This window comes from Erpetoichthys calabaricus, chromosome 9 (assembly GCF_900747795.2).
Source record: "Erpetoichthys calabaricus chromosome 9, fErpCal1.3, whole genome shotgun sequence".
NCBI lineage: Eukaryota > Metazoa > Chordata > Cladistia > Polypteriformes > Polypteridae > Erpetoichthys > Erpetoichthys calabaricus.
In genome coordinates, this window is record NC_041402.2 from 147,618,035 (window position 1) to 147,631,481 (window position 13,447).

At 39.6% G+C, this 13,447-nt stretch overlaps 1 protein-coding gene across 2 annotated transcripts in view; it reads left to right on the top strand.

The window, feature by feature from the left end:
* The window catches only part of ankk1 (ankyrin repeat and kinase domain containing 1), a 523,463-nt gene that overhangs the window by 28,138 nt on the left and 481,878 nt on the right, over positions 1 to 13,447 (top strand). For both annotated transcript variants that reach the window (XM_051931876.1, XM_028810302.2), the window contains exon 3: positions 12,139 to 12,290. In XM_051931876.1, coding sequence (XP_051787836.1) covers positions 12,139 to 12,290 — 152 coding nt within the window. The remainder of the gene's footprint in view (positions 1 to 12,138; positions 12,291 to 13,447) is intronic.

The following is a 13,447-nucleotide window of genomic DNA, read 5'->3' on the forward strand; positions in this document are numbered from 1 at the left end:
AGCAGGAGTTGGGTGTTGGTGTTTAGGGGTTTGGGGTTGGTGGTATAAACTCATACTGGCAGTTGTAAGGTCTTGGCCTGATATGGTCAAACTGACACCTCATGTCTGAGAAACTAGACTTTGCCTCATTGGAACTCCTAGCAGACGTCTCTGTTATGGATGAGCTCAACTGTCCTTTCTTTCTATCCATTTTTTGAATGTCACAGATATAGATTTTTAACAGTCCCTTTTAAAGACCTCATTAGTAAATATTGGCAGCAGTGGGTCATTATGGAAAATCTATGAAAAGTTGGCGGTAAGGAAAGTGATTAGACAAGCCATTAACTTGAAGAAAGTGAAATTTCTACCATATTAGCAGGTGGGATGTAGATTTTCTGGATTTATCTGAGCCTAACCAGCAAGAAGAAGGGATAACAACTGCATCGGCAAATGTACAGAAAATCTTTTAGACTGCGTTCATATTTAAGAACAAGGCAGTATTCTCCAATTAACAAGGGACCACAATTCTTTGCATTGTATGCTGAAATACTGAAGTGAGGACTACAGTTTATAGTCAAATATCCAGGTTAGTAATGTGGATTATTTCCTGTTTGTGGAGCAAATGATTGACTATATAACCTTGAACAGAAATGGGAGGATTTCCATTTTTCAACCCGTTTAGCCTTAAGCAGGGATGCGGGGGCTGCTGGAGCCTATCCCAGCTAGCATAGGCAGGAATAAACCATGGATAGGGCACCAAAGGTGAAAACACTTACACACACACCACACACTAGGACCAATTTAGAATTGCCATTCCACCTACGCAGCATGTCTTTGGACTGTGGGAGGAAACCCAGACACACTCCACACAAGAAGGACCTGGGATGTGAACCCTGATCTCCTTACTGTGAGACAGCAGCACTACCACTGCACCACTCTGCTGCCCTACTTGTCAGGTTCTGTACTGAAAAGTAATAATTATGTTTAGATCTATTTCCTGTGTGCAGCCTCCACAGTTGTCTCCTCACTTGGTCATCAGTTATAGACAGCTCATAAGTTGACTTATCACTGGTCATTCCAGTTGAAGTGGTAGTAAATATTAATATATGTACGGAGAGGGGAGACTAGTCATTAGAAGTAGGAGAGAAAATCTACTTAATCTATTTAGTCTTAGACGAACATACAGAATGCATAATATGGCCACTTTCTTGCACAGCTGGAGACATTGTTACAAATAAATGTAGGCCTGGAAATGAGCTCAGAGTAAATAGTAGGCAATCAGTCTTTTAAAATAGTATTCCAAAATCTTTAAACGATGAGTTACTGGGATCAAAGCAAATGTTACAAGATACCAAACAGAAAATACTGCTCATTTGAAAAACATATGTTTTAATGCTATGAGAAAATCAGCCTCATGTTCTAACATATACAGAATATGCATGTAATATCTTTACAGCAGTGGTTCTCATTTTTTTTATTAAGGGCAGCAGCTCTAGTTGTCAAAAAGCTGAGATGGCAGCACAATAACAAATCAACTAGTATTAGGCTTACATATAAAATAGAATGTGAATGTTTGACTGGGTAATTACATCATTATTTATTTAATAATCTTTTGACAACCAAATTTTATAAAGAGCACAGATAAGGAAGAATATAAAAAAAGAGACATGAGGATGCCTTTTTTACAATAAGTATAATCAAAAGCAATTAAAAATACCCTCTACAATTTACTTGAACAGCTTTATAAGTATAATTATTAATTTCCATAACAAACAAAAGCTTGTATTAATAATCTTTCTGATTCTCTCTAGAGCAGATTAATTCTTTATAGTCAGAAGACAGTTGAGTGACAGCACAACAAAGTTCTCACTGCAGATTACCGTCTGTAAGACGTGCCCAAAAATGTAATTTAATTTGCTGCATTGCAGAGAAAGTGTAATTAATAACATTAGTTGCCTGTAATATTGTTGGCTAATATGAGGAGCGGCAGTAAAACTAAATTGCTGTCTTCATACAGTTAACACTTATATTGTATGCAGCTCACTACATCTTTTCATTTTCTGTCCTCTTTTGCAGGCCCATCTTGTAGCTATCTGCTGTTTGCATTTCCTATTCATGGCATAAAAGAGAAAAAGACACACAATTAGAAACACTCATGAGGCATCGTAAAATGTTCAAATAAACTGATTTGACAAACACACAAACTACAAGAGGATTACAAGCCTTAACATACAGTATAATGTGGTGTTGAGTATCTGCTGAACAAACAGGTGGAGGAATGACCAACGCAGATGATTTGTGAGTGCATGTCAGTGACATCCAGGATCTTGGCCAGGCCACATGTTCAGAAGCCCAGTTAGTAATGAAAATGTCAACTGAACGTTAGAAATGTGTAACATTTGACTTACAACTGACTTTTCTTTTCTGGCCCACTGTTCCTTGTGTCTTTACTATGCAGCCTACATTTAGATAATTTTCATTTTCTTTTAATATAATGTTTGGGCCTTTCTGTAGTGAAAATTATCAATGGTTGGTTTGCAAAACAGTTTTAGATGTATAGCCTGTCTTGCAGCATCTAATTAAATAAAATGAGTAAACCTTTTTCATTTCCTTGTTTTAACATGGATCTTAACACGCTTTGTTCTCAAAATACAGTAAAGAGCCTTTCATCCATTCTTCATTTTATGTATACACACTGTCCAACTCACTTTACAGAGGTGTAAGTTCATCCTTCCACCAGTATGTCACAGGTCACCCATTTTCATACTGCACCAGTTTAGAACTAGTATTAACCTACAGTGCCTATACAAATATTCACATGTATAAGTTTTCACATTTTACTGTTATACAGCACTGAATCAAAGTGGAATTAATTTGGGTTTTTTGACACTGATCAACGTAAAAAGACATTTTTTAAATAAATCTCTTTAAAATGCTATAAATTAATTACAAAATTAAACCACAAAATCATTCTTTACATAAGTATTCACATTCCATTCAAGTTAGTATTTATTAGATGCACCTTTGGCAGCAATACCAGCCTTAAGTCTGAGTGCACAGGTCTATCTATCAGCTTTGCACAATTCGACAGTGCTATTTTTTCTCCATTCTTCTTTGAAAAACTCCTTGAACTCTATCATGTTGCATAGGGATTGTGAGTGAACAGTTTTTATCATATGCAGCCACATATTCTCATTTGGAATGAGATTGCAACTCTTACTCGGCCACTTCAGGACATTAACATTTTTGTTTTTAAGTAATTCCTGTCTTTGTCTTTATGTTTGGGGTCATTTTTCCATGGTGCAGGTTTCTTGCAGACTGTATCAGGTTTTCCTGCTGGATTTCCCTGGATTTTGATGCATTTATTTTACTCACTACCTCACAAGCCTTCCAGGGCCTGCTGTACAGAAACATTCCTACAGCATGATGCTGCCACCACCATGCTTCATAGTAGAGATGGTGTGTTTTTGATAATATGCAGTGTTTTGCTTATGCCAAACATGGTGTTTAGTATGTTGGCCACATACCACAAAACCTTCTTCTACCTGACTTCAGAGTCTCATTTGCATTTTTTTTATTATTATTTTTTTTGTTGTTTTTTAATGTGGTTTTCTTTTTTTCACTTTCCCATAAAGCTGTGACTGGTGAAGCACCCAGGCAACAGTTGCTGTATGCACTGTCTCTTCAGTCTTATCCACTGTAGCATGGAACTCTTCAGAGATTTCTTGGTGGCCTCCCTCAATAGTATTTTTCTTACACAATCACTTAGTTTTTGTGGATGGCCTGCTCTGGACAGATTTTCAGCTGTGCCATAATCTTTCCATTTTTAATAATGGATTTTACTGCCTTTCAAGGGATATTCAGTGACTCGGATATTTTCTTGTCTCCATCCCCTGACTTGTGCCTTTCCATCACTTTATCAGGGAGTTGTTTGGTGTATTCTTTTGTCTTTATTGTATAGGTTAGACCACAATACTGACTCACCAAAAGCTTGAATGTCTAGATAAGGTGCATTAAGACTATAAATACAGGTAGTTGTCGACTTACAACCACGTTTAGGACCGACGGACTGGTCGTAGGTCGATCTGGACATGAGATGGACCAGTATACGTTTTTAAACCTGACCGTATGCATAGTACTGTATAATAAGTCCCTTAAGTCATATTGTTTGTTCTATATACTTTTTATCATCATTCTTAACACATTGTGTAGATTTTCTTTTTTTTACAGTAATCCCTCCTCCATCGCGGGGGTTGCGTTCCAGAGCCACCCGCGAAATAAGAAAATCCGCGAAGTAGAAACCATATGTTTATATGGTTATTTTTATATTGTCATGCTTGGGTCACAGATTTGTGCAGAAACACAGGAGGTTGTAGAGAGACAGGAACGTTATTCAAACACTGCAAACAAACATTTGTCTCTTTTTCAAAAGTTTAAACTGTGCTCCATGACAAGACAGAGATGACAGTTCTGTCTCACAATTAAAAGAATGCAAACATATCTTCCTCTTCAAAGGAAACAGAGAGGAAAGCAAACAAATCAATAGGGCTGTTTGGCTTTTAAGTATGCGAAGCACCGCCGGTACAAAGCTGTTGAAGGCAGCAGCTCACACCCCCTCCGTCAAGAGCAGGGAGAGAGAGAGAGAGAGAGAGACAGAGAAAAACAAAGTCAAAAATCAATACGTGCCCTTTGAGCTTTTAAGTATGCGAAGCACCGTGCAGCATGTCGCTTCACGAAGCAGCTGCACACAGAAGGTAGCAACGTGAAGATAATCTTTCAGCATTTTTAGACGAGCGTCCGTATCGTCTAGGTGTGCGAACAGCCCCCCTGCTCACACCCCCTACGTCAGGATCAGAGAAAGTCAGCGCAAGAGAGAGAGAGAGAAAGTAAGTTGGGTAGCTTCTCAGCCATCTGCCAATAGCATCCCTTGTATGAAATCAACTGGGCAAACCAACTGAGGAAGCATGTACCAGAAATTAAAAGACCCATTGTCCTCAGAAATCCGCGAACCAGCAAAAAATCCGCGATATATATTTAAATATGCTTACATATAAAATCCGCGATAGAGTGAAACCGCGAAAGGCGAAGCGCGATATAGCGAAGGATCACTGTATTTTGTTTCATTATTACTGTTGTTTGTATGGGTGCTGAACCTTTTAACAGCTTTATGAGTCCAGTTACAATGGGATAACTTAAGGTCATATGCAATTGCATTCACGTTCTTTCCTCCCTCATACTGCTTGATCACTTTAATTTTTGTGTTGAGATCAGTTGCTTTTTTTCCTGTGATTGTAAGATGAATGTAACTGAATGTAATGGAAACCACTGCTGGTAATAAACTGAGATCAAGATGAATGAGTCACGGCATACGGAGCTGGCGTGGCAAAAACTGTCATTTGCCCATGAGACGTGGTAGTGGTCGTAAGACACATAGATCGCAAGTTGACGACTACCTGTAACTGAAACACTTGACTACAGACAGGTTATCTCTGTTTAATTAATTATTGGGCAGCAATAGTGATGATTTAGGTGTGTCACATTAAAGGCATTGAATACTTATGCAATCATTAATTTTGTGTTTTTTATTTGTAATTTTGAGCAATTTGCAGAGACCTGATTTCACTTTGACATTAAAGATTCTTTTCTACTGATCAGTGATAAAAAGCCAAATTAAAGCTACTGTAATTAAATATTTTATAACAATAAAACATGAAAATTTCTAAAGGTGTGAATACTTTTTATAGGCACGGTGTCACATGTCTTTAGACTGTGAGTGATAAACAATGATACATGGAGAAAAAGGCTATGCAGACGCAGTAAAGAGGGCAAATTACACTTAGACAGTGACCAGACATCCTGGAGCTGTAAGGCAGCAGTGTTATCACTGTGCCACCCTATTATTATATATATATTGTAAGATTTAAGACAAAAACACATCGAAAGGTTGGGTTACCATCATGTTAAACCCCTTTTTAACAGGTAAGCCAAATGGTTAGAAAAATAAACCAAAGAAAAGTAACACAGTTCAATTGAAATTGATCAAATGATCTCTCTTACAAAAATAATAATAATTAATTACATTTATATAGTGCTTTTCTCATTACTCAAAGTGCTTAGACAGAGGGGAACAACTTCAGTCTCCACTGATGTGTAGCACCCACCTGGATGATGCGACGGCAGCCATTATTGCACAAGTAAGGTCAACCCACATTAGCTATTAGGTGGTGAAGGGTTGAGAGAGATAGCCACTTAGAGACAGGGAATGATTAGGGGGCTAGAATGGATGGGGACATAATGGGCCATTTATCCAGGACATTGGGATAAGCCCTACTCTTTTCAAAAGATGCCCAGGGATCTTTAATGACGACAGAGAGTCAGGACCTCAGTTTTGTCTCATTCAAAGGACGGCACTATATTTACAGCAGAGTGTCTCCATCCCTGTACTGGGGCATTGGGATCCATATACAGTCCACAGGGTAAGCTCCCTCTGCTGGTCTCAACAACACCTCTTTTAGCAGCACCCAAGCTTTTCCTAGATGGTCTCCCATCCAAGTAGCACCCGGGCCTGAACATGCTTAGCTTCAGGTGGATTACCTGTTCTGAAGTGCATATGGTACGGCTGTCACTCCTGCAGGTGTCCAGACCAGATATGGACACCTGAATAAATGCCGACTTCCCAGTTAGGTGATGCTTATATATGGTGGAAACGAAGGGACTTGTGGACCAGATGTGGAAGATGTCAAAGTCTTCCTGTCTGGAGCCTTCAGGTCAGTGACAGCACCTCCACAACCTCTGGAGGAGTATCACCAGCATTTCCAAAGCGTTGAAGACACTCCTGAAGTGCTTTTTTCTGGTAATATACAGTACATACTTTCAGGGTCACAGGATACCAACACCAGGCACAAGACAAGTTATAACTCTGCCAACTTTACCATGCTTCTTGTAAAGCACACACACCCTCACCCACTTGCATTGATTTCGGGGAGAATTTAGAGTTGTCAGTTCACCTAACCTATGTGTTTTTCATGGACACCAGAGGAAAAAAGAAGAGAACATGTAAACACCAAACAAATAGCAATTAAGTGTGAGATTCAAATCCAGGAAGTTGTATGCATGAGGTGACAGTGCCACCCACGGCAACTGAGTGCTGTACTACTATCACACAATGCAACTTAATTAAACATAAAGAATACAACTAAACTACTAATACAAGAACAATATCAAGGTTTATTCATGGCATTTTGATTGCAATACACTTTAATCCATAGAAAAGGTCAAAATAATCAAACCAGCGGCTACAAAATTACTGCAGCTATTTCAGCCAATCTGTGTGACACTTGTGCCTCTGTGAATATTTTTCCTTCTCTTAAATTACAGTACACTGCATTTAATCTCTTTAGTAAAGGTCACTTACAAATAGGTTATCTGCATGTTTCACAGAGACAATTTGCTTCCCTGCACTCACCACAAAAAATGTATACCTGAACAATATTGTCTAATCATATCTTGTCCTTGAGGCATTCACTGAGTGAAGATTGAATTAAATGAACTGGTGTATAACTTCATTTCATTTTACATTTGGAAGGTTCTACCTTTTTTTAATCTTCAAGCAGCAACATCTATTAGATCAGCTCTTCGTACATTTTCAAATTTAAATCGTAACACCTATTTAATGCCCCTGTGAACCAGAGTTTGGTTTTATTTCTTTACAATTCCAAGTATTTTTTCAACTTGGTTTCTGTTCTACTCTTTTCGATTTCATTACTGGTTGTTTAAAAAAACGTTAAAACATTATTTTGACATAGTTGTGAGTGGCCTGTGCTGTAGCAAATTAGCCATGTTGCCTCGCAGCTCCTGAATCCGAGCATGAATCCTAGCCTTTGCACTTCCAATATACTGTATGCACACTCTCCCCCTTTGCCTGTGTGGGTTTTTCTCCCTGTATTCCAGTTTCCCTTCTCACGTCTCAGAGGCATGCATGTTAGGTTAACTTTTAACTCTACATTTACACCTGTACATGAGTGAGTGTGTATGCATAAGGAGGCTCTAGAGGTGAACTGGTGTCCTGTCTGTGGCTTCTTCTGTGATAGGGCAGGAGCCTATCTGTGCCTGTGTACAATTTTGAAAAAAGCCTTTGTGGCAAGCAGCTGGGGGTGGCACCCAGCCGGGATGCCGGAAGGATCGGATGAGGGATTACGCCTCCTCCAGACCATGAGGGGGCGACCGCCCTGGTGGCTTTGGGGACCACGGGAACTGAGCTTGGAAGCTCAACCCTATAGGGGCCCATGGTCACCGCCAGGGGGCGCCCCAATGCCTGGAGAGCCCTGGTCTTCAGCACTTCCGCCACACCCGGAAGTGCTGGGGGGAAGACGACCAGGGACACCCAGAGTGCTTCCGGGTGCGCAGCCAGTACTTCCGACACACTGGGGAGTGCCAGTGGAAGATTATCAGGAGGCACCTGGAGCACATCCGGGTGATTATAAAAGGGGCCACCTCACTCCATTCAGTGGCTGGAGTAGGGAGGACGAGAGACGAAGTCTTGGAGGAGAGGAGAGGAGAGGAGTGGAGGCGGACCAGAGAAAGAGAGGCATGGTGAGACCTGGACTTTGGGGGAGTTTTGGGGGTTGTGTGCACTTGTGTAAATATTAGTAATGTTTAATAAACGTGTGGTGGGTGATTATATGATGTCTGCCTGTCTGTGTCTGGGCCATACTCCACACCTCCTATATCCTTGAAATGGATGCTTTCTGGCAGTGTTCCTCTAAATAACAGCTGAAATCACCACTACAATGTCTTCAATTGACATCCCTCATCAGAACTGGCCTGAGAGAGCCCTGCCATGTGCAGCAGCTCAGTTCATTGTGACTTGAATGAACAAATATGGAATTGCTTGATCCTATGAATGTGTGATGGTCCACTTTGGCTCCATGCTACTTGGTGGCTTTAGCATGTAATGTTTGAGGATGAGTCAGGCAAATAAGGACACATACACAGACAGCAAGAGGTAGGTACAAGTGCTTGTGCTTTTATTTTCAAATAACAAAGAAAGTCACAGGTTCAAAAAACTCAAAAGGTGCAAAAGTGCACCCTTGGGATTATCTATCTATCTATCTATCTATCTATCTATCTATCTATCTATCTATCTATCTATCTATCTATCTATCTATCTATCTATCTATCTATCTATCTATCTATCTATCTATCTATCTATCTATCTATCTATCTAAAAACAGGTGATAGGGTGTAAGTTAAAATGCTCAAATAAATATACAAAAAATACATCCATTAAAGAGAGGTTAAAATAATGTGCGGATTCCTTCCTTCCATTAAAAAACCACAAACATATGGTGCTTCTCTCTAAAAACTGCATCTCTTAGGTTCACTTGAACAGGTCTTCTCAGCAGGCAGAGACACCCACCGATGAGCGCAGTCAACCATCACATGGGGTTGCAGCCCAACTACCTCAAATAGTCATTGCTGGGGTGTTCCAAAGCCCGACTCGTTCCCCTCGCTGCCTTCCCTCGGCACCTGCAGGGACCCCATGAGCCCTGTTTCCGTCTCCTGCCAATTTCCTTCAGCTTCCAGCTGACCAGCATGTGGAACAGTAGGATGTTCCTGCTCCTGTTACTCTCAATAGGAACAACCTCAGCCCCCACTTCAAACACTGGCCACATGCTCATCTTCGGGGCCTTTATTTCCAACTGCTTGTCTTCACTCTAAAACAATGCCATTTCTGGCTTGCTTCTCTGTTCTTTTAACTTCCATTTTTCTCTTGGACTTTTTCTTTCTTCATACTTCATTTGTCTCTCCTCTGTTTTCCTTCCCAGACTTCTTTAATATATGGGTAGGGATGCAGGTGAGCTGATTACAGACCTCAGAATGTTAATAAGGCAATCGACTGAACTGCACTTGTCTGCATGCGAATGCATGATCAGCCAGTCATCCCAATTAACACCCCAGAGCTGCTCCTCCACGCTACCAGACACACCCATACCCCTCTGAAGCCTGAGTGGACCTTTCTCATCACAGAGAGCTATGATAATTTGCATATCTGTAAAACTTATAATTTGCACTAATCAACACAGAGAGGATAGTGCAACCCATCATACACCCCATGTTTTGTATAGATAGAAAGGTAACAAATGATCAAGATAGATTAAATGTCATTAAATTGGAACTTTTCACATATAACAGTTATGACATTAGCAGGCAGCTGGGTTAGCTGCATGGAATGAAAAGTACATTGTGTTCAAGCACCTTTAACAAATCATTCCTGTCATTTTACACAACTGTACAAATGGGTGTACAACATCATGTGGTTCAGGAAATCCTGTGCGGTATATATTTATTGATTTCCGTTATTCATTCTTTCTAAAGTATATTATCATTATTTAAATAATCCAGTCATTTTCTCCTTTTGCTTTGTGTGTTTGGGATTATCATTTTTGAAATCCCTTTGTCATTTATAAATGAGGGTTCTTCTAACAAGTTATTTATTATGTTTGATAGTGAATTAGAGAAGCACAGTAGAACAGTGATTAGCATTATTGCCTTATATCTTCTGGGTTCAGTTTTGGGTCTTGTCAGTCTGTGTTGAGGCTGCATTTTCATTTTGTACCTGTATAGGTTTTATTAGGATATTTGTGTTTCCTCTCATTTATGCCTATAATGTTAATTCATGACTCAACATTTAACCTTTATGATTGTGTAAGCATTCCCTGTCATGGATTAGCATTTCACTTGAGGCTGTATTCTGTTTTTTTTTCTAATCCCATGGAACAATTGATGGTCAGATTTCAGAAAATTAGGGCATCATAGTTGTGTGGTATTTGGTTCACCCATTTCACTTCATCAAGGTCTTAGGTTTAATTCTTGGCCTAGTTAAAGCCTAGAGTACGTGGAGTTTGCACATTCTGTCAGCAGTCAGTGAGCCCTTCACAAGATGGGTAGAGCTGGACATTTGACTGGAAATAGTTCGTCTGGAAGGGAAGGACACAATATCCTTTAGCAAGAAAAAGAGTGGAGACTTTCAGATAAAATGTATAAATTGGAGCCCCACTCAGTTGTTAACTCTTGCCTTGGTCTCAGTGATGCTAAAGATATAACAGTAAGCAGTGACGAGTGCTGATATTGTGCTACCAACAGTGTTTACACAGCAGAATAATATTGCTTTATTCACGAAAGAGTGCGCTGCTGCCTTCTGTGCTCTTAACTATCTGGAGCTACAACTCTGGCCTGTGGCAGGGTGTTAGACTAGTTTATGGCACCCCATTACCTTAATCCATATAGCAAAATAGACATTTTTGTATTGCACACACAGCATTTAATTGAGCATGTGTTATCAAAAGTGACTGTTCTGTGAAACACTGGACAAATGTACAAGGTGCTGTGGCTTTTGCTTGCAGATTGTACATCCACGTACAATGAGACCTGTCTAAAAATATAGGCATATATTAATTTTCTGTAGCTATTTAATGATATATTCCATAGTACCTTAGTAAGATGTCAGTGTTCAGCCAACAATGGAGCACTAATGGGCCCCCTAATTATCATGGGGTATTCTGCACACTGGTTGCAAACCTTAGCAAGATGTCTGAACTTTGTTACATAAAGGAAAGACTTCTAAAGTAAAGATTTACAGACTTTTGAAACTGTTTTTGGTTTACTTTTGCCGTTTGATGTAAAATACTTCTGATGTTTTTAACAGTTGACTATTCTTTCGCCTATTCCTTAAAGAAAGACTCGAGCTCATCTCTGCTTTACTAAAATTGCTATCCTGTCTGATTGAATTTTACCATTTTTGTAATCAAACTTAACCCTAAGCAATGTGAAAAGATCCAAAAAGACTTAAGGGCTTTTATTTCAGCACAAGGTGGCTCAACCAAATATTAGCATGTGTGGTCAGAATACATTTGCATAGTACTGCACATTAAAAATATGTTTGCACTGTAAGCTGATTTGTGGATTTTTAAACCTTATGTTTCTGTTCAGAGTGCTTGAAATCCTGTAAGTTTTCATGTTTTTTTTCTCTTTATTCTCAAATTATAATGCAATTAGCCATCTGGGAGACTGCCGTTTATATACATTCCTAAAATCCTATGTGTTTGTTTATTTTTGTTTGAATAAACAGCACAGTTTAACCATTGCTTTCTGTGATAGATTTCAGATTTTGGACTATCCAAATGGAAAGAGTATTCAAGCAGAATGGAACTTTTAGACCGATCAGCTGTCAGAGGAACAATTAGCTATATTCCTCCTGAAATGTTTTTAGAGAATAGTCGACCTCCTGGCACCAAAACTGATGTTTACAGGTAAGTGGCTGTCACAATAGTGGGACATATTTATTTTAAACAACAACAATGTATAAAACATCTCACACACGGGCATTTTCAGCAATTTTCACAATGAAATTCTGACTAATGCCCCATAACCAGACATGATTCCAAAGGGAGGCTATAATATGGATGACTGGATATCTCATTACATTTATGCTTGTGCATTTCACAATTAAGAAAACACAAAGACAATGTATTTTCATTTCTTTATGATACTTTATAAAATAGTAAAAGTACAGTGATCCCTCACTATATCGCGCTTCGTCTTTCACGGCTTCACTCCATCACGGATTTTAAATGTAAGCATATGTGAATATATATCGCGGATTTTTCACTGCTTCGCGGATGTCTGTGGTCTACAGTACGTGTGCTTCCTCAGTTGATTTGCCCATTTGAATTCAAACAAGGGACGCCTTTGAATTCAAACAAGGGACGCTATTGGCGGATGGCTGAGAAGCTACCCAATCAGAGCCTTTGGTTGAGTTCCTGTGTGCTGCTGATTGGCTCAGCGACGGAGTGCTGCATTAACCAGGAAGTCTAATCTCACTCAGTCATCATTAACGCACGTTACTGCTACTGCTGCAGGAGCCATGTCCAAGCGCCAACAGAAGATGCAAATGATTGCAGAAAAGGTAAAAGTTTTGGATATGTTGAAGGAAGGAAACAGCTACACCGCTGCAGGACACCATTACAGCATCAATGATTCTTTTAATTTAAAAAGGAGGAAAAGCATATAAGATCTACGGCCGCAGTGTCCTTTAACCAGGGTGCAAAACGAGTTGCAAGTGGACGTGATAAGACAGCAGTCTGGATGGAATCTGCTTTAGGGATTTGGATTGAAGAGTGATGGAAGAAGTACAATGGCGGTGCTACACAGTCTCCTGAAGAGGCTCCTTTAGAAGAGCTGTAACGCTATCCTTTGTAGGGCAGTAAAATTAAACTCATCGTTATCGGACAAGTCGTCGTGTCATTGTTGGTGAGTAACCATAATTAATTATTTACGTACAGTACTTATTACATGTACATAGTTTAGTGTCACTGTACACAGATTTTACTGTATACAATTTTTCTTGCATTGTACGTATTTATTGCTGGTGGCCTGTCTGTCGTAATGGCTGTAACATATGTGATAT